Here is a 22518-nt window from a genome sequence, read left to right on the forward strand (position 1 = left end):
TTTGGGAGAACTTTCCTGCGTGTTCCTTCCTCCTGAGATTATTGTTTGGTGCGGTTGAGCAACTCCAAATGGAAAAAAGACCAGGAGGGAATATTTATCAGCTAGTGACATAACTAGATTGTTTTTCATGGTCATGCTACTGTGGTAGGGACTTCACGTCTATGCTATTCTAGTTCTAATACCATACCCATCACAGTATTTATCTGCATGACATGGTATCTGAGTGTCTTCACTTAGCATCTAGATATCAGGGCTACTGGAGCGAATAGCATATGCGGGCATATCTACGCCAGTATTTGATGAAGGCTTTTTACAAAGGAGTGTAGGTAGGAATTTAAAATTTTGATTCATATGACTTATTCATTGCCCTGTGCGGACAGAATATTTCATAGGCTTCCCGGGGTCGCATATGGCATGAGCACTAACCCAGGCGAAACAGCTGCATGGAGACAGTACAATGTTTCTAAAAGGAAGCCGGAAGTCCTGCCAGCCGCCCGCCATGCCGGAGCTGTGTTTGCTAAGGGATAGGTGGCATGTACACAGCGCTGCTCACGGAGCTTTGCTCTACCAACAGTCCCCGTTGGGTTACCGAGCAGGGGGAATGAAAATGCGGGGTGCGCCTTTGCACTGCTGCCTGGCTTCCCGGCTGGAGCACTCCAGGGGCTCCGAACGCGCCCGGGTAACTCGCCGGCTCGCGCCGCAGCACGAGGCTGTGCCCGGCCGCTGTCTTGCGCCGCCGGCCAGAGCGCGTTCCGCTGCGGCTGCGACGTAAAGCCGGTCTACACTGACAACGAGCGCCGGAACTTTGGCCCCGCCCCCTGCTCCTCTCCTGTCCCCGCCTCTCGCCCTGTTTTGCTACTTCCCCCTCAGGCCCCGCCCCCGATAGGCAGGCCGGAAGCTGGAGCCCGGCTGTAGACTGTGAGGTGAGCGTGGTACCCTCTCCTCGCGCGGAGCTGGGCCGACCCCTCTGCGCCTCCACCCCCACCCACGCGCGGAGTTGGGCCGAGCCCCTCTGCGCCTCCCCCCGCCCCACATCCCTGCCCCGCGCGGAGCTGGGCTCTGCGCCTCCCCCCCAAATTCCCTCCCCGCGCGGAGCTGGGCCCAGCCCCTCTGCGCCTCCTCCCGCCCCACATCCCTGCCCCGCGCGGAGCTGGGCCGAGCCCCTCTGCGCCTCCCCCCCCAAATCCCCGCCCCGCGCGGAGCTGGGCCCAGCCCCTCTGCGCCTCCACCCCCCCAAATCCCCGCCCCGCGCGGAGCTGGGCCCAGCCCCTCTGCGCCTCCCCCCGCCCCACATCCCTGCCCCGCGCAGAGCTGGGCTCTGCGCCTCCCCTCCCAAATCCCCGCCCCGCCCCGCGCGGAGCTGGGCCCAGCCCCTCTGCCCCTCCACCCCCCCAAATCCCCGCCCCGCGCGGAGCTGGGCCGAGCCCCTCTGCGCCTCCCCCCGCCCCACATTCCTGCCCCGCGCGGAGCTGGGTTCTGTGCCTCCCCTCCCAAATCCCCTCCCCGCGCGGAGCTGGGCCGAGCCCCTCTGCCCCTCCCCCCGCCCCGTGCGGAGCTGGACTGAGCCCCTCTGCGCCTGCCCCCACAAATCCCCGCCCCGCGCGGAGCTGGGCCGAGCCCCTCTGCGCCTCCAGACCCCCGCCCCGCGCGGAGCTGGGCCGAGCCCCCTGCCCCTCCACCCCCCCCCCCCCACCTCGCACGGAGCTGGGACGAGCCGCCCTGCCCCTCCAAGTAAGGTACACAGTAACACACACACCCCAATAAATTCGCAACCCCACCACAATTCCTTTTTGCCTTAGGACCCCTACACTTATAACGTGAAATTTCAGATTTGGATAGCTGAAATCATGACATTTACTGTTTTTTAAATCCTGTGACCATGAAATTGACCAAATGAAATGTGAATTTGGTTGGTCCCTAACAATAAGGTGTTGACCCCTCCCACCCCCAGCAGATATGGAGAAGGGCATAAAACCACCTGTAAGAGAATCTCAGGATGGGTATGTGTGTACACATGCATAGAGGGTAACTTGTATTTGAACACAAAGAGCAACTGCAAGTGTTATTTTATTTTAATATTGTTAGTGAAAAAAATTCCTGTTTTTTCCAAAAGGTTTTCAGTAATCTGTTTAGTGTGTTACTCTCAATAGTGCTATCTGCTGAGGTTAGTAAACATTTCCTTTTACATGCTGAATCGCTCTCTGTCTGCTTTAATCATTCAGAATATTCACAGACAGAGCTGAGTCCTAAAGGTAGGCTGCACCAAATGAAGCGAGAGACATGAACAAGAGAGGCCAATGAGGTTGGTGCTTCCCCCACTCCCTATTACAGCTGCCCAAGGTGGCTCACAGCCATGCTAGCCAATATGCCTTATCCCCCTTGTCCAAATAGGCAATGTCAAACCCTCTGACTGTAGGACAAGGGGATCCCACACTGAGGCCCTGCCAGGAGCACCAAGCTCGGGGTTCACTGCCAGGTGCTGATGAGCTTGGCGCCCCTGCAGGATGGAGACTGGTGACTGCAGACCCCTTGAATTGCTCCGTCTAGGTTAAAACAGTCCTCAGCCCCACCCACGACCAGCACAGCTCTGCTTCTGATGAGTGATGGGAAGTGCAGAGCAGAATATTGGGAAGTCTTTCCAGTATGGTTGGACCCTGTCACTCTCTCTCTCCCTGCCTGTGTGTGTCTACTGCACTGGAGGACTGGTCCTGACACCCTGTCTAGTATGTGCTTCACTGTTTGCCTGAGCCCTGCCTGCCCACCACACACGGAGGGAGGCTCAGGCCAACAGCAAAGGCCTTGGTGGGGCTTGGGCAAGCCCCACACGGTGTTCCATTTTCCCTTTGGAAAATATGGTCACCTAACCCTGGGGGCTCCATGCTGCACCAGTGGTGAGTGACTCTTGTGGGCTTCGGTTTGCTGGACTCTTCTGTTCTGTGCGGTCAAATCCCTCTGCACAGCTGCGAAGTCACAAGAGACCACTTCATACTGAGGCTGTGTGTTGGTGAGGTGCTGGGCCCATGGTGGCTGTGGCTTGCCTTGCTCCTTCCACTCCCCCCCAGGGGGATCCAGGGCTGCGCTGAGCTCGGCTGCTGAAACCTGGACTGGGATCAGACCTTAAATGCTGGGCTGCGTGACTACCTCAGGCCTGCTGGGCTCTGAATCCTTGCAGCACGGGTTAGGACTGGCTAATGCCCAAATTGCGGGGTGAAGGCGCTGATAATCTTGCTGCTGAGGTCGCTTCCACATACCCTCGCCCGGACCGTGAGAGGCTCCAGCACCTTATGCTGCCCCCTGGGGGTGTGCAGGACTTGGTGGGCCAGATTAGCAGTGCCACACCCCTGCCCCCTGGTGAGCCGCCCTATGTCTGGAGTTCTGTCCCCAGGCTGGGGAATGCAGTACAGCTTGGTACCTGGGGAAGGATCTGCTGGGAGCCCTACACTAGTGCCTTAGGTCAGAAGGACCAGATTAATCTTTTAGGGCGCTACCCTGCTTGGTCTTTTCCCACCGCTTGCACTGGGTGGAAGGGGCAGAGAGGAGTGAGCAGAAAGTGGGGCCATGGGGAGAAGAGACTGAGCGGGGCCAGTGCTGTGAAGCATGGGCGGAGTTGGGAGTGGGACCACGGTCCAGGTGCTGAGGCCTCTTCAGAATGTGGGACCAGCACCCTTGTAAACCTGGTACTGTAGGCCAGGGTTATACTGCAGCAGCACAGCCACAGCCCTGGGGCCATGCCGCAGTAGCTTAGACATCTCCTGTGTTAACAGGAGGGGTTCTCCTGTTGCTGTAGTTAATCCACCTCTTCCACGGGTGAGAGCTAGGTGCACAGAAGAACTGTGCTGTTGGCCCAGCAATATTTACACCAGTGGTTAGGCTGACAATAATTGTGTTATTAAAGGTGCAACATTTATCACAGCCATGAACAACGTAGCTAGGTCCATCCAATTTTTAAGCATGGGATCTGGCCCAGAGTTGGCAGAAACAAAAGTATAGATTATACAAAAATGTGACAGTTTAGCTTCACCCACCCACCCACCCACCAGGGCAGTAACCTGGTGGTCCCCAATGCTTGAGCAAAGAGACTTCTCAAGCTGTGGTACAAATGTAGAGTTTTGTTTTGCTTTGGTTGGTGCCTTATGGGGTGATTTTACATGGTTTTATTTATTAATAATGTTTTGCAAAGTAGTAGGTCTCAGAGTCCTCTACCTTAAATTTAAATTTAGTCCTATCATGCTAAATTTTGTGCAAACTGATAAAAAGTCATGTAGCCTGCCCAAAAGAACAAGTGTGACCTTCCGTATTTGCTTTAAAGGCTTGTAAAAGCTTCCAGAAGAAATCATGACCAGGTGGGCCCGTACAAGTACCACTCATAGCAAAAAGCCTCTGGACGCTACACCATGGGAAGATATGAAAAATGGATCCACCAGTGGAACAGTGAGGAATAAACAGCAAAATTATTCAAATACGCTTTCTTTAAAGAATGGTCAAGTGAAGAAGAAGAATAAAAAGAAAAAGGACTATTTGAATGAAGATGTTAATGGATTCATGGAATACTTAAAACAGAGCTCACAGATTATACATAATGGAAAGGTGAGAGCAGCAGACAGCCATGAGGTGAGGGAAGAAGTAGCAACAGCCTTGAAGAAAGACAGGCGTCGGGAGGGAAGAAGATTGAAGAGACAAGAGATGAAGAAAAACGCCATGGTAAGATCTCTGTCCTGTTCTGCCCTTTCTCTTCAAGTTTTTGTTCATAAGTGTGTTCTATGATTAAGCTTAAAGTAATATAGGTAAAGAGCACTCTTTTTTTCAACAAATTGCAAACAATTGTAGAAAAGTCTTAAAGCCTGCAGAATGTCAGTGTAACTAATGTTAAGTGGCTTGCCTGTTTGGAATCCACAAAATGTACCAAACTTACATTTTGAAGGCGAGTGCACTCCTTCTGTAATGATCAGCTGTTGATCAATGAATGCCCAATATGAAATTCCTACATACACCTTTGTACAATCTTATAGATGGGTGAACAATGCCTATAATATTGGAGCTTGATCATCTCATCGGTTGTGGGTGCGGGTCTGACACAACTATTTTGTGGTTTGCTAGGCAAATTGGATTTATCCCCAATATATTTTAGGAATTTTCCCCTTTAGGCTGACTGTCTAAGATTCATGAAGTGCTCATTAAACTGGAATTTTGTGGTCTTGCTTTCAGTGCCAGTTATTGAATCTTAGACCTTGAGATCATTATATGTTTTATTGGGCATTGATGTGACCTTATTTTAAAGATGTAAGGACCAAAATGTATCTTAATTCCGAAGTCTAAAACTAAACCTTGCAGGTGTTCTCTTACCCTAAATATGTGTCTATGACACCGAGATTTCAGGTAACTTTAATTTTAATATGAAAAGTAGTTTAAAGAAAATAAAATTCTGTTGGGCGTAAATGCTGATTGTGTGTATTAGCAGTAAGTGTATCCTTTTAAAGTATTCCTGGCTGTAAAAATACACAGCAAAACATGTAATGAGTTTCCATAGTCAGTTTAGTAATCCACATTTTATTTTTGAAGGTATGTTTCCACTGTAAGAAGCCTGGCCATGGAATTGCTGACTGCCCAGCTGCCCTTGAAAGTCAGGATATGGGTACAGGAATCTGTTATCGATGTGGATCTACAGAACATGAAATCACCAAGTGTAGAGCAAAAGTAGATCCAGCTCTTGGTATGTTTTTTAACATTTACATTTCTCTCCTAAAGGAAGAGCTTTGTAAGGGTTTTCTGATCACTGAGAGAGTTTCATTTTTAGTCAGAAAGTTTAACAGTTTTGAGGACATACATTACCTGTTAAAGTGGTTCCACATTACTGCAATATTGATTTATTTTCTGTAAAAATACTGTGATATTATCTGTAACTTTGGTGTGAAGGTTTAACATGCATCTTAATAGAAGAACAATTGGAATCTTACAGGGGAATTTCCATATGCAAAATGTTTTATTTGTGGCGAGATGGGGCATCTGTCAAAGTCATGTCCAGATAATCCTAAAGGACTGTATGCTGAAGGTGAGTATAATTATTGCTGTAAACCAAACATTTGCCCTCTTATAATGGTGATTAAATGTAGCACAGAACAAGGTGGCAGCTGCCAGGTACGAGAGAGCGTAGTGAACAGAGCTCCTTGTAAAAGGTGGACTATGTACTTTGTGTAGAAAAAGTATATGGCAACTGTAGAGTGTCTAGTGTGTATCTTCATTAACTAGTGATTGTCTCAAGTAACAGCGCCAGCAGGATGAGTAGAAGAGCATGGGAGCTAAATTTAATTTGAAATTCAAAAAGGGGATGTTCTCAATGATTCTACAAGGGAAAAGACCCTTTGTATTTATGCACACAATGCATTGAAATGTATACCTGGAGAAAGGGGGACACTCTAAACCTGTGGTGAGGAAGGGTATAGGCTCTTTTGACTAGAGAAACATTTTAAAAGCTAAATGAGTTGTTCTGTCCTCCCATTATATGTTGGATACATGGGTCTCTTCAGGTATTCCATGGCTGTTAGCCACGCAAAAGTTATTACTGCACTAAAATTCTATGTTTAAATACACCTTTGCCCCGATATAATGCCACCCGATATAACATGAATTCGAATATAACGCGGTGAAGCAGCACTCCGGGAAGGGGGCAGAGCTGTGCACTCCAGGGGATCAAATCAAGTTTGATATAAAGTGGTTTCACTTATAATGTGATAAGATTTTTTGGCTCCCGAGGACAGCCTTATATTGAGGTAGAGGTGTATGTGATGCTGCTGCAAAAGAATAAGGAAATCAAAATAAATGCAGACACTGCCTTTAACTTGTGCTTTTGGATTGTAATTAATTTGGCCTGTGACATCACATGTAGATCTGAAACATGCAGTGCCTCGGCATCCTGTTTATGCAGCATGCTGTTAGTGAAGCTTTTATTCTACATAAGGGACAACCTCAACTTAAATCACACTCCTGTCTGAAGTTGTTTAATGTAAGAAAGAGATTAAAATAGTCTTTTTTAAAATTTGATAATCCCTTTTTGTATTTTTAACTTTCATTTCGCAGTATAATCAGTTTGTGGATCTTTCACACAGTAACTTAGCAAACATATAAAAGTGACTGTAAAATCTCAGGTTAGTAAGAGGACTCAGTCAGATGTATTTAAAATTGCTTTTAACCTTTTTTGAATTGACTAGATCGCAAGTATATGTTGCCCCTTTAAAGGCCGGATTTTGTCCTCAGACATCCACATGCAACTTCAGAAGTAGTTGATGCATGCTGGAATATTGGAACAGAATTTGTTCCTGAGAAAACAGTGTGAGAATTTCAAATAGCTACCCCTCAATATTTCTAGGAGAATATAATTCAAATGACTCTTTGCAGTAACATTAATACTGGATTTGTATGTATCGTTCGGCATCTATAGATATGAGTGCTTTACAAAGGAGAGTAAGTATAATTATTTTATAAAGGGGAAACTGAGGCCCAGAGGTCAAATTACTAGTCCATGCTCACAAAGCAGGTCTCCTATACACTGGACCACGTGCTCTCAAGTTAACTTGAATTTTAGTCAATGAAAGGCCTCTGAGTTAATCTCTAGAGGGAATTTTTATCTTTATTTATGCTATACCTTTGGAAAGATATTTTATTTATAGATATAGATCTATAATTTGTTAAACTTCTAAATTTTCTTCTTTCAGGTGATCAGTTTTTATAACACGTTGACAAGTGATTAAAATATGCATAATGCTAAAGCAAATATTTCCAGTTGTTAAGAAATAGCTTTGGATGTTGCTTTCTTAATAGGAGGCTGCTGCAGGCTTTGTGGATCTGTGGAACACTTTAGAAGAGATTGTCCAGAAAACCAGAACTCAGGTGAGATCCAAAGGAATATAGCTTGCATGTCAAAGTGTCATAAACCTAGTCCCAGATTTGGACCTTAGCGTCCAAAATATGGGGGTTAGCATGAAAACCTCCAAGCTTAGTTACCAGCTTGGACCTGGTAAAGCTGCCACCACCCAAAAAATTAGAGTGTTTTGGGGCATTCTGGTCCCCCCAAACCTTCCCTGGGGACCCCAAGACCCAAATCCCTTGAGTCTCACAACAAAGGGAAATAAACCTTTTCCCTTCCCCCCTCCAGGTGTTCCTGGAGAGAGACACAGAAGCAAGCTCCGTGAATCTAAACAGAGGGATTCCACCCTCCCCGTTTCCAGCCTTGGAAAACAAAAGTACCGAGAGCTAATCTCTCTTCCTCCCTCACCCAGAGGAAATGCAAAGTCAGGCTAGTAAATCTAACACACACAGATTTCCCCCTGACTTCTTCCTCCCACCAATTCCCTGATGAGCAGAGACTCAATTCCCTGGAGTTCCCCACTAAAGAAAAACTCCAACAGGTCTTAAAAAGAAAGCTTTATGTAAAAAGAAAGAAAAATACATAAAAATTGGTCTCTCTGTATTAAGGTGACAAATACAGGGTCAATTGCTTCAAAGAAATATGAATAAACAGCCTTTTTAAAAAAGAATACAATTCAAAACATTCCAGCAACTATACCCATGTAAATACAAAAGAAAACAATAGAAACCTTACTGCCTTACTATATTTGTACTTACAACTTGGAAATAGAAGATTAGAAAGCAGGAAACAGAAATCCTCTCATAGCCGAGAGAGAGTCAGACAGAAGACCAGAACAAAGGACTCAGACACAAACCCTCCACCCAGATTTGAAAAAGTCCTGTTTCCTGATTGGTCCTCTGGTCAGGTGTTTCAGATTACTTCTTTCCAGGTGAAAGAGACGTTAACCCTTAGCTATCTGTTTATGACACAAAGTTTTAAAATATAACAACAAATTATTCTGTTGTAATGATGAGACCTTTAAAGAGGGCTTGAAAAATACACTCACCTATTTCATAGCAAATATTAAACTGTTTGGGAGGAATGGGGAGTGTAGGTGGTTAAAGTAAACTGCAGAAATTGACAGCTTTTATTACAAATGGTTCTAGCCCTTAACACACATGAAAATAGTGTTCCAAATATAAAATGAATGTGAACCAATAGAATGCTGTCTTCGTGAGACAAAGTGCACCAATGCCTCTACTTTCTCCAGGGGCTGCTGGGTGAAACTGACAAAATAATCATTTTCCCGTGGGTAGCAGTGAAACTGAAAAAGTCAGTTTCAGAGTGGGAAAGCTTTGAGTGGCAGTTGGGTACTGGAGCTATTTTGAGGAAGAGGATAAACCCAAAAATGGAGACTAGGGATCCTCCCTGCCCTACAGCAGGCAGGAAGGAGAGGGTCTGATGAAGGGAGAATAGTGAGTCCTATAGACTTCTCAGTAGGAAGAAAAGAGAAGATTTCTCTGGCTCCTCTAAGGGAGAGGTTTGTAGTTCAGGCTGATATGAAAGATGGGGCCCCTGAGCAGGATCTAGGGGCTACAGTCTGGTATAAATCCAATAGCTGAGGTTGGAGGAATGGACAGCTTGCTGTGGTGTTGCTCCTCAGTTGCTGCTGGTAGTGGTCGGGTGAAGACACTTTACCAGTCTCTGGCTAACTGTTTTAGTTCTGTGTTAAAGATTGTTGGTTGGCCCTTCTAAGCCCTCCAAATTCTGCCAAAGTTAGTGTTTGTTCAAATATCTGGAAAAAATTAGTTGAAAAATATCCTTACATTGTCTACCGATAACTCTGAAAATTCATCATTAGGTTTTATTTTCATTTACTTTTCTTTCTCCCCTTACCGACCAGTGTTTTGTTATAAAATTGTCTGCATCTGGGAGATATGGTTTAATGATCATGCAGAGAATGGAGTCCAGGTATTCCCAATTTCTAATAGCTGTTATGCTACTGCTTTGTTTTCTGAATATCTGTAACAGAGACTACAGGAAGGTGAAATCACAGGAAAGGGATTGTATGTTGTTATAGTGACTCAGTAATTTTGAGTTGCACACATCCATTATTTCCACTTCCCCCTCCAAAAGCCTCTAGTGCCATTGGCTCTAAGATGCTGTCAGATTTCAATCATCAGATCCAGTTTCCTTCACCAGGGTCTCACACATTCTTCATCCATCACTACTAAATATATATCTCTTGATCATATAAATGTTATGTCAGTTATTCTCAGTGTGCAGGGAGTACCTCTGCTGGCATCAGGTGTACATGAATGGCTGTAGTGTTCTAGTTCTTGAAGCATATTTTTGCCAAATAGGATTTGTTGGGGTTTTTTAACTGGTGTATGACTGTCAAAGATTTGTAGTGTAGAAGGGGCACTAGTGGTACTTGTGATAATTTGTTCTTTAAATTTTTCCAAAGGTTAGCAGACAGTACAGATTTTTGTTAGATGTAGTTTAAACAAAAGCCACTTCTGGTAATGTAGAACAAAAGAGATGTTTCTTTAATGTTGAGGAGGTCTGAAATGTTTGATTCCAGGGCTCAAACCAAACCCATGTCACATAGCAGACCTACGTGGAGTGGAGTTAATTTTTCAAGAATCTGATTCCAACCCACTGAAAACTAAAACATTGAAACTGCCCAATTCTCAATTAAAGAATGGCCCAACCTGGAATGGGTTGAGGCAGTCCTAGCTTTCACAAGAAATAATTACACAGAAGTAAACAGGATATGGAGGCACAGGTAAGGCCTTGTCTACGCTATAAAGTTTTGTCCGCAAAAGCTGCCTTTTGCCAACCAAATAGGGGAGGTGTACCCACTACAAAGCTACTTTTGGTGGCAAAACAAAACCACCTCAATGAGAGGCATAAAGCTTTTTGTGGCAAAGTTAAAGCAACAAAGCATCAGTGTAGACACTGCCATTTGTTTTGACTACAGAACTGGCTTCCACCAGTATCCCACAATGCCTGCTATGACCGTTTTGTTCACTGTTTTGATCTCTGCTGCCTTGCAGGCATGCATCCTCCCCTTTCAAAGCTCCGGGGAAGTATTGGACAGCTGAGCCTGCTGCTCCCTTTGGGGAACAAAGAGCAAATCATTAACGTGGAATGCTCCTGTTCTGCCCTGCGCTAGCAGACTGCTGCTGCAGAGAGGTGTGTGTGTTCAGGGCGGGACTGCTGTGCTGCTTTGACATTCTTCTGCAGGCTCAGGATGCTGCTCCCAACAGCTGAGGAGGCTGTGGGAAAACTCGGAGGGAATCACAGAACCATGGGCAGGCAGGCAAGCAGAGCAGACTGCTTCAGGAGAGACTGCTGTGCTGAGCAGAGCTGAGGGCTGATGTGGGGAGGGTGTCTCTCTCCCCCTCCCCCTCACTGCCTCAGATAGGTCAGTAGCCTGCTTTCTGCCGTGCCCCAGACACACCACTCTCCTCTCCTTCCCCCCACACCCTTCAGTTGAAAAAGCAGCTAACAATCTACTAGGATGCTCCTGGAATGGTGGGATTAAGAAATCTGCAGCATGTGATGCTATACCTGCCCCATGAGGCATTGTAAATCCTTCCCAAAGCACCCTGCTGCCAGTTGCACAGTGGGATACTACCACAGTGCACTGCTCTCTGTGTCGATGCAAGAACTGCTAGTGTGGATGCGCTCTGCCGACACAAGGAGCTAGTATAGACATGCAACAGTGGTTTTAAGTAGGGCACTTCAATTAAAGCAGCATAACTTTTACCGAGAAAACTGTGTAGTGTAAACAAGGCCTAAGTGTGAGATCTTCTAGGGCAAACAGAATCTAATGAGTGCAGCTGAAAGCTTACCTGCCTGGAACCCCATTGTGAGAGATGCACATGACTTGGGAGTGCAGCTCGAAACTTCTGAATAGCTGTGTATATTGGGACTGTCTGTACCCCATATCCATGCCCTTGTGTGCTTCTCTGCCCCACGTCAGCGTCTATTAGGTTGCAGTTGTGATTGCTATGCTGTTCCTTTTGATCACCATAAGTAGTGAATAGACAGCTGCAGCGGCACAGCAGCCAGCAAACAGAGCTGTAAACGGGGGAGTTTCAGTGAGACTTCTGTTGGAGGAGCAAGTTTTTGTATTTTGTGTGTTGTATTTTGCAGTTTGTATGTGTGGAAGCTGGAGGCAGTGTGCTGGGAGAGAAGCTGAGCCCTGTTTAGGAGGTGGGGCTTCCCTGCTTAGGGGTCCTATAAAGGTGGCCAGCCAGTCAGGCAGCAGCATAGATAGCTACAGCAGCCAGCAAACAGAGCTGTAAACGGGAATTTCAGTGGGAGTTTACGGGGGGAGTTTGTGGGGGAGACGTAGAGACCTAGGCAGAGGAACTGACAGGTCAGTGAAGGGAGTGGGTGGTGGTCTGCCAGTGTTCTGGTGCCTGTTGGGGGGGGTTGTTTTGGTTTGTGTTTCTTGGACTAACAGGTTTTAGGTGGGAAGTCTATGACCGATAGAGAGGTAGCAGTGAAAGACAAAATGAGGATGACTGGATGTGGAAGCTGCGGCACGTACATGATCCTGGAGGGGGTACCTGACAGAGCTGATGGAAGAAAAGATCCGAGGACTGGAGATGCAGGTGGAAACTTTGGCTGAGTTTAGAAGGGGTTCGAGCAGATGATGGAGCAAAGACATGAGGAGGCTGAAGGGACAGGCTCAGACTTGCAAATGGAAGCAGGACCAAAGAATTCTGAGGGGAGACTGCTGGGTGAGGAAAGTGGACAATGGAAGCATGTAACTAAGAGAAACAGGCAGAGGAAAAAATGGGCCAGTGAAGGAGAAATAGAGCTCAGGAACAGGTTTGCGGAGTTGGAAAATGAAGAAGGGGCACAGCAGGTGGTCGCTGAAGGTGAGAGGGCAAGGAAAAAGAGAAGAGCAGCTAGTCCTACAGGACGAGGGGAAGAGTCAACGGCAACAACACCAAATATGAGCCCCAGGAGGATACGAGATGGGTTGCGGAGGATTGCAAGGACGTATAGGAATCGAGAGGACTTGCAGCCAGTGGGAGCAGGGGATAGACCGGAGAATCACACTGTCACAAAGAAAAGACAGATCTACGCGATCGAGGCTCCTTACTGAGAAGAATAGACAGGTCTGTAACTAGAGCTGATCCGGAGAACAGAAGGATGTGCTGTCTGCCGGGTGCTAAGATACGGGCTGTCGACCTGAGGCTGAAAAGGATCCTAATGGGAGCGGGAAATAATCCGTTGATTGTCCTTCATGCGGGAATGAAGGATACGGCTAGATTCTCGCTGGAATGTATCAAGGGAGGCTATGCCAGACTGAGGAAGACGCTTAAGGAAGTCGAGGCTCAGGTGATCTTCAGTGGGATATTGCTGTTCCTAGAGAAGGGCAGCAAAGGTGTGACAAGATTATGGCGATCAACTGATGGCTCAGGCAGTGGTGCTATAAGGAGGGCTTTGGTATGTATGGCCACTGGGAACCATTCATGGACAGAAGACTGTTCTCTCGAGATGGACTTGCCTGAGTAAGGAGGGAAATAGGCTTCTAGGATGGAGGCTGGCACAATTGATTAAGAGAGCTTTAAACTAGGAATTTGGGGGAGATGGTTTGGAGATGTCCTGGTAATCTCAACGCCAGAATTCAACATTGAGAGGAAAGAAAACAAAGTAAGAGAGGATACAGCCGTGGGCAGAAGAATGGACATAAGGAGGAAGGGTAGTGTAGATACCAGTTTAATGGGTGATTCTGGTGGTGGAATGTCTGTGCCTAATCGGGTAAAGAATGTCAGTGAAGCCAAACGGAAAAAATTAAGATGTCTGTACACTAATGCGAGGAGCCTAGGGAACAAAATGGAGGAACTAGAGCTACTGGTGCAGGAAGTGAAACCGGATATTATAAGGATAACAGAAACGTGGAATAGTAGTCATGACTGGAGTACAGGTATTGAAGGCTATGTGCTGTTTAGGAAAGACAGAAATAAAGGCAAAGGTGGTGGAGTAGCACTGTATGTCAATGATGAGGTTAACTGTAAAGAAATAAAAAGTGATGGAATGGATAACACAGAGTCTGTCTGGGCAAAAATCACATTGGGGAAGAAAGCTACTAGAGCCTCCCCTGAGAGAGTGCTTGGGGTGTGCTACAGACCGCCAGGATCTGATTTGGATATGGATAGAGACCTCTTTAATGTTTTTAATGAAGTAAACACTAATGGGAATTGTGTGATCATGGGAGACTTTAACTTCCCAGATATAGACTGGAGGACAAGTGCTAGTAAGAACAATAGGGCTCAGATTTTTCTGGATGCGATAGCTGATGAATTTCTTCACCAAGTAGTTGAAGAACCACAAGAGGGGATGCCATTTTAGATTTGGTTTTGGTGAGTAATGAGGACCTCATAGAAGAAATGGTTGTAGGGGACAACCTTGGTTCGAGTGATCATGAGCTAATTCAGTTCAAACTAGATGGAAGAATAAACAAAAATAGATCTGGGACTAGGGTTTTTGATTTCAAAAGGGCTAACTTTAAAGAATTAAGGAAATTAGGGAAGTGGATTGGATTGAAGAATTTGGGGATCTAAAGGCGGAGGAGGCCTGGAATTACTTCAAGTCAAAGCTGCAGAAACTTTCAGAAGCCTGCATCCCAAGAAAGGGGAAAAATCTCATAGGCACGAGTTGTAGACCAAGCTGGATGAGTAAGCATCTCAGAGAAGTGATTAAGAAAAAGCAGAAGGCCTACAAGGAGTGGAAGATGGGCGGGATTAGCAAGGAAAGCTACCTTATTGAGGTCAGAACATGTAGGGATGAAGTGAGAAAGGCAAAAAGTCATGTAGAGTTGGATCTTGTAAAGGGAATTAAAACCAGTAGTAAAAGGTTCTATAGCCATATAAATAAGAAGAAAACAAAGAAAGAAGAAGTGGGACCGCTAAACACTGAGGATGGAATGGAGGTTAAGGATTATCTGGGCATGGCCCAATATCTAAATAAATACTTTGCCTCGGTCTTTAATAAGGCTTATGAGGAGCTTAGGTATAATAGTAGGATGACAAATGGGAATGAGGATATGGAGATAGATATTACCACATCCAAGGTAGAAGCCAAACTTGAACAGCTTAATGGGACAAAATCGGAGGGCCCAGATAATCTTCATCAAGAATATTAAAGGAACTGGCACATGAAATTGCAAGTCCATTAGCAAGAATTTTTAATGAATCAGTAAACTCAAGGGTTGTACTGTACAATTGGAAAATTGCTAACATAGTTCCTATTTTTAAGAAAAGGGAAAAAAAGTAATCAGAGTAACTATAGGCCTGTTAGTTTGACATCTGTAGTATGTAAGGTCTTGGAAAAAAATTTGAAGGAGAAAGTAGTTAATGACATTGAGGTCAATGGTAATTGGGGCAAAATACAACATGGTTTTACAAAAGGTAGATCGTGCCAAACCAACCTGATCTCCTTCTTTGAGAAGGTGACAGATTATTTAGGCAAAGGAAACGCAGTGGATCTAATTTACCTCGATTTCAGTAAGGCATTTGACACAGTTTCACATGGGGATTTATTAGTTAAATTGGAAAAGATGGGGATGAATATGAAAATTGAAAGGTGGATAAGGAACTGGTTAAAGGGGAGACTACAACGGGTCATACTGAAAGGTAAACTGTCAGGCTGGAAGGAGGTTACTAGTGGAGTTCCTCAGGGATCAGTTTTGGGGCCAGTCTTATTTAACCTTTTTATTACTGACCTTGGCACAAAAAGCGGGAATGTGCTAATAAAGTTTGTGGATGACACAAAGCTGAGAGGTATTGCTAACACAGAGAAGGACTTGGATATCATACAGGAAGATCTGGATGACCTTGTAAACTGGAGTAATAGTAATAGGATGAAATTTAATAGTGAAAAGTGCAAGGTCATGCATTTAGGGATTAATAACAAGAATTTTAGTTATAAATTGGGGACACATCAGTTGGAAGTAACAGAGGAGGAGAAGGACCTCGGAGTATTGGTTGATCACAGGATGACTGTGAGCTGCCAATGTGATATGGCCGTTAAAAAAAGCTAATGCGGTTTTAGGATGTATCAGGCGAGGTATTTCCAGCAAAGATAAGGAGGTGTTAGTACCGTTATATAAGGCACTGGTGAGACCTCATCTGGAATACTGTGTGCAGTTCTGGTCTCCCATGTTTAAGAAGGATGAATTCAAACTGGAACAAGTTCAGAGACGGGCTACTAGGATGATCCGAGAAATGGAAAACCTGGCTTATGAAAGGAGACTCAAAGAGCTTGGCTTGTTTAGCCTAACCAAAAGAAGGTTGAGGGGGGATATGATGGCTCTTTATAAATATATCAGAGGGATTAATATTAGGGAGGGAGAAGAATTATTTAAGCTTAGTACCAATGTGGACAAAAGAACAAATGGATATAAACTGGACACTGGGAAGTTTAGACTTGAAATTAGACGAAGGTTTCTAACCATTAGAAGTGTGAAGTTCTGGAACAGCCTTCCAAGGGGAGTAGTGGGGGCAAAAGACATATTTGGCTTCAAGACTAAGCTTGATAAGTTTATGGAGGGGATGGTATGATGGGATAGCCTAATTTTGGCAATTAATCAAAGATCAGTTGCCAAATTATCAGCAGGTAATTATGCCCAGTGGTCTGGGATGGGATGTTAGATGGGATGGGATCTGAGTTACTACAGAGAATTCTTTCCTGGGTGCTGGCTGGTGAGTCTTTCCCACATGCTCAGGGTTTAACTGATCGCTGTATTTGGGGTCGGGAAGGAATTTTCCTCCAGGGCAGATTGGCAGAGGCCCTGGAGGTTTTTCGCCTTCCTCTGCAGCATGGGGCACGGGTCACTTACTGGAAGATTCTCCGCAGCTTGAGGTCTTCAAATCACAATTTGAGCACTTCAATAACTCAGACATAGGTTAGGGGTTTGTTATAGAAGTGGATGGGTGAGATTGTATGGCCTGCATTGTGCAGGAGGTCAGACTAGATGATCATAATGGTCCCTTCTGACCTTAAAGTCTATGAGAACTCCTTGATATATTTCAGGTCATTGTTTTTTCTTTGATTTGTTTGTGGGATGGTCAGATAGTGTTAGGATTTTTAGTCCCATTGGATATTTAGTTTCAAGGCTGAGCAGTTCCCACACTCTTGTGGACCTTATTTAAGGTGGCCAAAGCCAAGTCTACCCACTTCAAGTAGTGCTCCTCTTGTAGTGGCATTGGGTCAGTCATCAACAAGCCTACTCAGTGATGACACAGGAGGATTAGATTCCTTATTACTGTTCTAGCCCAGACCATTTTAGAGGTGGCTGTGAGTGTGTCCTATGGCCCAATGGAATACAGGACTCTCCTAGATACCATGCCTATCAGAGGGTCATGGTATTGGTGTCTGGACACTCTTTGACACTGCTGGTGTTGATGCCTTGACAGTGAGTGCCACTACATTGCCCATACTGATATCAGATGCTTGTGGGTTGATGGGCTCTGGCTCTGGAGCCCTGATGTCGGACTCCTGCTGTCCAGTGCCTCAGTGGTAAGTTCTTCTTTTATGTAGTTGTTGTGCACTATGACTCTTCAGGAGGCAGTCCTAAGGATGTAGGCAGGGTACATGTGTGGCCCTAATGGCTGAGTACTGTTCAGATATTCTGACCAAAGTGGTCGTATCCCCTACAACATGGACTCATACAGGCAATAGTCTTGGGTTACTTCATTTAAGTAACCATTTTTTATATACCATGAAAGAACACACACTTTCTGTCAGGCTGGCGCACAAGTGGAAATTGGAGCAGTTTCAGTAGGAGAGAAGGAATTTTGTAGTGAATAAACAGTGGTGCTCTGTGAACCCTTGTGAATGACAGACTGCATCACTGTATCAGTGGCGACCTTTAGTTGAATTTGGTTTTCATTTAGCAGTACTGGTATTCATGTATGTCAGAAGGCAGGAGAGCAACACTAAATAGTGTGCTTACTCCATTCAATTCCTACACTGCAGGAGATATGACAAATATGAGAGTCAAAGATTTAGTGATCAGATGCCTACTCTTTGAAATATATAGCTTCCGTGAGATACGTAATGGCAACTGACAAATGCCATTTTGAATGGAGAAGTACACTGCATATCCCAACCTAGAAAAATATGGCTCTCTCTCAGGAGACTAAATTTTATATATATGAAGCTGAACTGGAATTCTCCATGGTTGGAAAACACATGCATAATGAAGACTGACAGTTAGATGCTGTGTAATTTCACAGGAGACCTGTTAGAACTAACACTGATATTTAAAAACAAGCACTGCTGCTTACAAAGCTGTTAGAATTCACTGAATCTATAATGATATGCTGTGGATAAGAATGAAAAGAGAAAATTTTGTAATCAGTTTGCATCATGCCAAGTACTCTTTGTGAGTGGGATAAATTAAGATAACGTACTCCCAAGACTCAGGGTTACAGTCAGTTACTAAAACACACACCATTGCCCCTGGTGACTCTTATTCAGATGCAGTTAGGGTATGCCAACCTGTTTGTTACTTGTTTTAGACTGTGGAACTGTCACATATGCACTGAAATTAGTATAGGGTACTGATAACTAACTGGTCCATGTAATATTTTCAGTATATTCTGACTAGCTGGCCTCCAAAAATTGAACTGCTGTACAGAAGAGAAATATGGCATGCCAGTGTGCTAAGTTTTTAGGAGGGGTATGTTAACTGGTATTGAATGGAGTAAAGTGTGGAAGGATGTTCTCATGATTAAAGAGAGTCAAGAGATCAGCTGTGCCACAAATTTCTTGCATGACTATTGGCAGATCAGTTCTGCCTTAATATCCCAATCTATACAATGGGGATGATATTTACTTACCCTCTAGGAATGCCAAGACTTACTTAATGTTGGTTAATTACAATGAATCCTTTGTGGAAGGTGTTGGAGGGGAAACAAAGTATTACAGTTAACCCACCCCGGTGGTGATAGGAGGGCCTAATTTGAAAATCTTGGTGATTCCCCTGCTGAGAAAATATACCTTTATATAGTGTGTTCCATGTTTTGGGTTTTTTTTTTTTAAAGTTACAGTATTTACTGAACTCTAATAATGCTTTGAGAGAGAGCTGAATTTGCAGAATAGAGGTTAAACAACTTGCCTAAGGTCATGGAGAGAGTTTGTCAAAGCTAGAATTAAAATGCAAGACATCCTGATTGAGACAATGTGGCCCAGTGGTTTAGCCACAAGACCAGTCAAAGTGAAAATCTTGGATATAACAAATAGAGTTTTACATAATCTTTTTTGCCTCTCTTGCTCCACAGATCAAGCAGTAACAGTTGGTCGATGGTCCTTTGGAATGAGTGCAGATTACGAAGAAATTCTAGAGAGCCCTAAACTACAAAAACCAAAAGTAAAAGTACCAAAAGTTGTTAATTTTTGATAACTGCTCTCAGACTACATTAAACATCATTTGTCTTCTGAGTGATCATTGACTTATACAACTGCAAGGTAAAGCTGGGTTCCTTAGGCCAAATTCAGCCCTAGCATAGTGGGCATAACTCCACTGATACCTACTTGCATTGATTCTGGCTTTAGTAAACTAGCTGGATTGCAGTTGCCGCATGACTTCTTGTGTCTCCAAGCCCCTCCCCTGCCAACCTTAAGTGGTGATCACTTAAAATCCTAAACAATGCTTAAATGAAGGTGTGCTGAGGAGAGAAGTAATACAGCAAACAAATGTGTTTTTTTTAGAATGCTAGTACATAGCTGTCATAGTTCAGGGCTAACTGCACCACTGGCCCCTCTCCAGTCTCTCTAAATGTGCTCATTAAATCTCAAGACTTCATGCTTTCAGCTCTCTCAGGGTGGAATCACACGATTCTCCCACTCTTAGATTGGGGATCTGGGCTGCAGTACTCAATGCAGCAGCCGTTCTCACCCCTACAGTATAGATGTGTTCAGCACCGGCTCCTTAAAAGGAAGTATTGTTTATGAACAAATTCCTTTAGCGAAAAAAAATTAAAACAAAAAAGGACAAACACATACGAAACCTCAATTATGCGGCTTCACTTACTGTCCCCAATAACACCTGGATAGTCAGTTTTACTCTACTGCAAAACTTCTAGAAGACACTCCAGATTTATTAATGCTTTACACAATGGTGGGTCCAGAGCCACTAAATGTATCTGAATGGGAAATTTGGCTCTCCAAGACCGATTTGATGCATTCAGTGTTAAGTCTGAATTGCTAAAGCATTTACAGACAAAGTACTTCTGTGCACCTTAAGAAGGTGTTTAAGTGCTCAAGGATCCCTGTCTCATCACAATCTTAAAGTTTGATTCAGAACTCTAATTATGAGACACTGTACTAAACTTTTAAAGTAGCTTTGTCATAGTTAATCTTCAAAGGATAATTATGTAGTGATCAAGATGTTCGCTTAACTTCCTATTTTAACTTGTCCTTTTATGAAAGTGTTATGACCCTTCTCAAGGTGATCTTCATGCGCTTTGAAAGTGGCATGGCTTAGCAAACTCTTTTGGGCCAAGTCATGGCTTGTTGCTGCCTTGGAATGTATGGTTTCTTGTGATAAATCAGAATACACGAACTTATTGTTTAAATGCTTCCTTATTTATACATTTTCTTAAAATTGACTTATTTTTATAAAAAATATTAAGTTTGAATTTTCTATCACGGTAGTTGCATTTTTCTTAATGATTTCCCTGGTTCTTGTCTTATTCTTCCACAGAATAGCTTTCCTTTTAATGCATCTTTGGACTATGCCTATCTGGACTTTAGGAAATAAATGTTTATACATCGGGCTCATCAGCCTCCATAAAGTACATAAATACGGTTTACAAAAGCCAAAGAAAACCAAACAAACCCAAAATGGAAGTAAATACCAGTAACCACCTGACGTCTGATACTTCATAGCAGTTAACTATAGAAACAGCAGGGAGGGAAAGCACAGAATAAATACTAGGTTGAATCTTTTAAAGGTAAAAACAGCTTTGACCGAGATTTCAGCAGGTATATTGGTATTTGGTTTACAGTACTGATGCTGGAGTGGCAACTGTGAGAGAGCATTACAAATGTACTGGAAGTAGGTGTATATTGCAGACCTCTATGTATCCCCTATGCAAGGAACAGCTGAAATAGCCTCAGGATTGCCCAGATTTGTGCCCCCTGTTGCCATAGTCCCCAGGAGTGTTTCAGTAGTGGGGAAGGGACCGGGCACAGCACTGCTCTGGCTTTATCTACTCACATTCCCAACATGTCCCTCCAGGCCCATTCCTTCTCCAGTGATATCTAGTGATGGGCATCATAGAGCTGAGTTGGCACCTTATAGGGAGCTGTGCTGGGAGAATTCACCAGAGTGGGGCCATGCAAACATTTTGTAGAAGCACCTCTGGTGTAAATGTGTCTGTAGCACAAAACTGCATTCTCTCTCCCTTCCCCTCCTCACTAGTAATTGCGCAATCTCACTATATTATACACTAGGCAAATGCAAAATTAGAAGAAGTAACCAGTGTTAGTTTTCAATCAGTGCTTCAGTGTGCCGGGAGCACTCCGGTGTGGCTGTCTAAAGTAAGAAAGTGGATAGTGTAACCCTAACCTACAGGAAATACTACTGGATGTTTATGGATCTATTTCACTTCTGGTGCAAGTTGGAACAATTCCTCATGGTCAGGCTTACGGCAGTAGTGACTGGTGTGTGAAGTCACTAAATGCTCAGGCAGTTGTGGAGCAATCTGGCAGTATCAATGGGAAACATCTATGCAAGAACTAAAGAACCCCTAGAAACACTAGATTTTGCAGGTTCTCTGCCTGAGAGTCAGAGTACCTGTACTGGACTGGGAGCCGTAAGTTGCTGAGCCTTTTTGACTTTTGTATAGTCAGTGCAAAGGGTTCCTGGGACACTGCTTCGACTCAACGCTTAGAACCAAATTTTGGTATTAAAGAAGCCCCTTGTTGTGGTTCACCTGGGATTTTTTTGGGGAGGCAGGGGGTTGGTCCCTTCCTTTTCCCTGCAAGTTTTCTCCCAATTCTGTGTGATTTCCCAACCATGTTTTTGCTACCCACAGGTCATTTATAGACAACTACCCACAGCTAGGTGCTATAGTGGTGCTTTGGTGTCTTGCACTCACGTAGACTCTTTACATCCTCTGTCACTGTGCAAGGGGGTGCAAATTAGTATAACAGCTGTGTGTGTATGATGGGGGGGAGGGATAAAACCACCCAAATGACTGATGAGCCTAAGGGTAACATTTCTGAGGGCTTCTCAGTTTGATTTTTCAAAAGTCACTGGGACCCATATTCTCAAGGCTAGTTAGTTAGGTGCATAAATACTTTTGAGAAGCTGGGCCTAGGTGACTTTGGAAAATGTCTCTCTCATATGTCAGTGGAGTGGCTATAAAGAGGCCTAAAGGAGTCTACTTGACTAAAGCAATCTGAATTAGTATTAGGAGACCAGATCCTAGCTCCTGTTCCATAGTGCAAAATGGGGTGGAAACTGGTTGCATGTCTGAAGATGGGGATTTTCTCAGCAGGGAGAAGATCCCATCAGGCCCAGAGCTGTCATGCCAGATTCTCCTACAGCTGTCAACATAGGGGCTGGGGAGGGGGCGTGGCTCAAGTACTGTGTGTTCTGGCTGTCCCAAGCTGCTGGACAGCTCCTTAGGAGACTT

General features: G+C 44.6%; 1 protein-coding gene across 4 annotated transcripts; it reads left to right on the forward strand.

Annotated features, from left to right (window-relative positions):
- Positions 1–870: 870 nt before the first annotated feature.
- Positions 871–20652, forward strand: ZCCHC9 (zinc finger CCHC-type containing 9). Of its 4 annotated transcripts, none has more exons than XM_050946144.1 (7): positions 871–923; positions 4310–4701; positions 5560–5710; positions 5957–6049; positions 7816–7884; positions 19156–19244; positions 20580–20652. In XM_050946144.1, exons 2-7 carry the CDS (start codon positions 4336–4338, stop codon positions 20634–20636), a joined length of 825 nt encoding a protein of 274 aa, XP_050802101.1. In that variant the 5' UTR covers positions 871–923; positions 4310–4335; the 3' UTR covers positions 20637–20652. The 4 variants fall into 4 exon arrangements, with proteins under 4 accessions (XP_050802101.1, XP_050802104.1, XP_050802103.1 ...); XM_050946145.1 differs by lacking the exon at positions 871–923 and adding an exon at positions 2229–2252; XM_050946147.1 differs by lacking the exon at positions 5957–6049.
- Positions 20653–22518: the final 1866 nt, after the last annotated feature.

The sequence above is a fragment of the Gopherus flavomarginatus genome, chromosome 3 (genome assembly GCF_025201925.1).
Source record: "Gopherus flavomarginatus isolate rGopFla2 chromosome 3, rGopFla2.mat.asm, whole genome shotgun sequence".
Taxonomy (NCBI): Eukaryota; Metazoa; Chordata; order Testudines; family Testudinidae; genus Gopherus; species Gopherus flavomarginatus.

Coding starts and splice junctions, on each gene's coding strand:
- ZCCHC9 (XM_050946144.1), top strand. CDS start 4,336: ATGACCAGGTGGGCCCGTACAAGTACCACTCATAGCAAAAAGCCTCTG. Junction 6,050..7,815: donor TAAAGGACTGTATGCTGAAG/GTGAGTATAATT, acceptor CTTTCTTAATAG/GAGGCTGCTGCAGGCTTTGT. Junction 7,885..19,155: donor TCCAGAAAACCAGAACTCAG/GTGAGATCCAAA, acceptor CTTGCTCCACAG/ATCAAGCAGTAACAGTTGGT.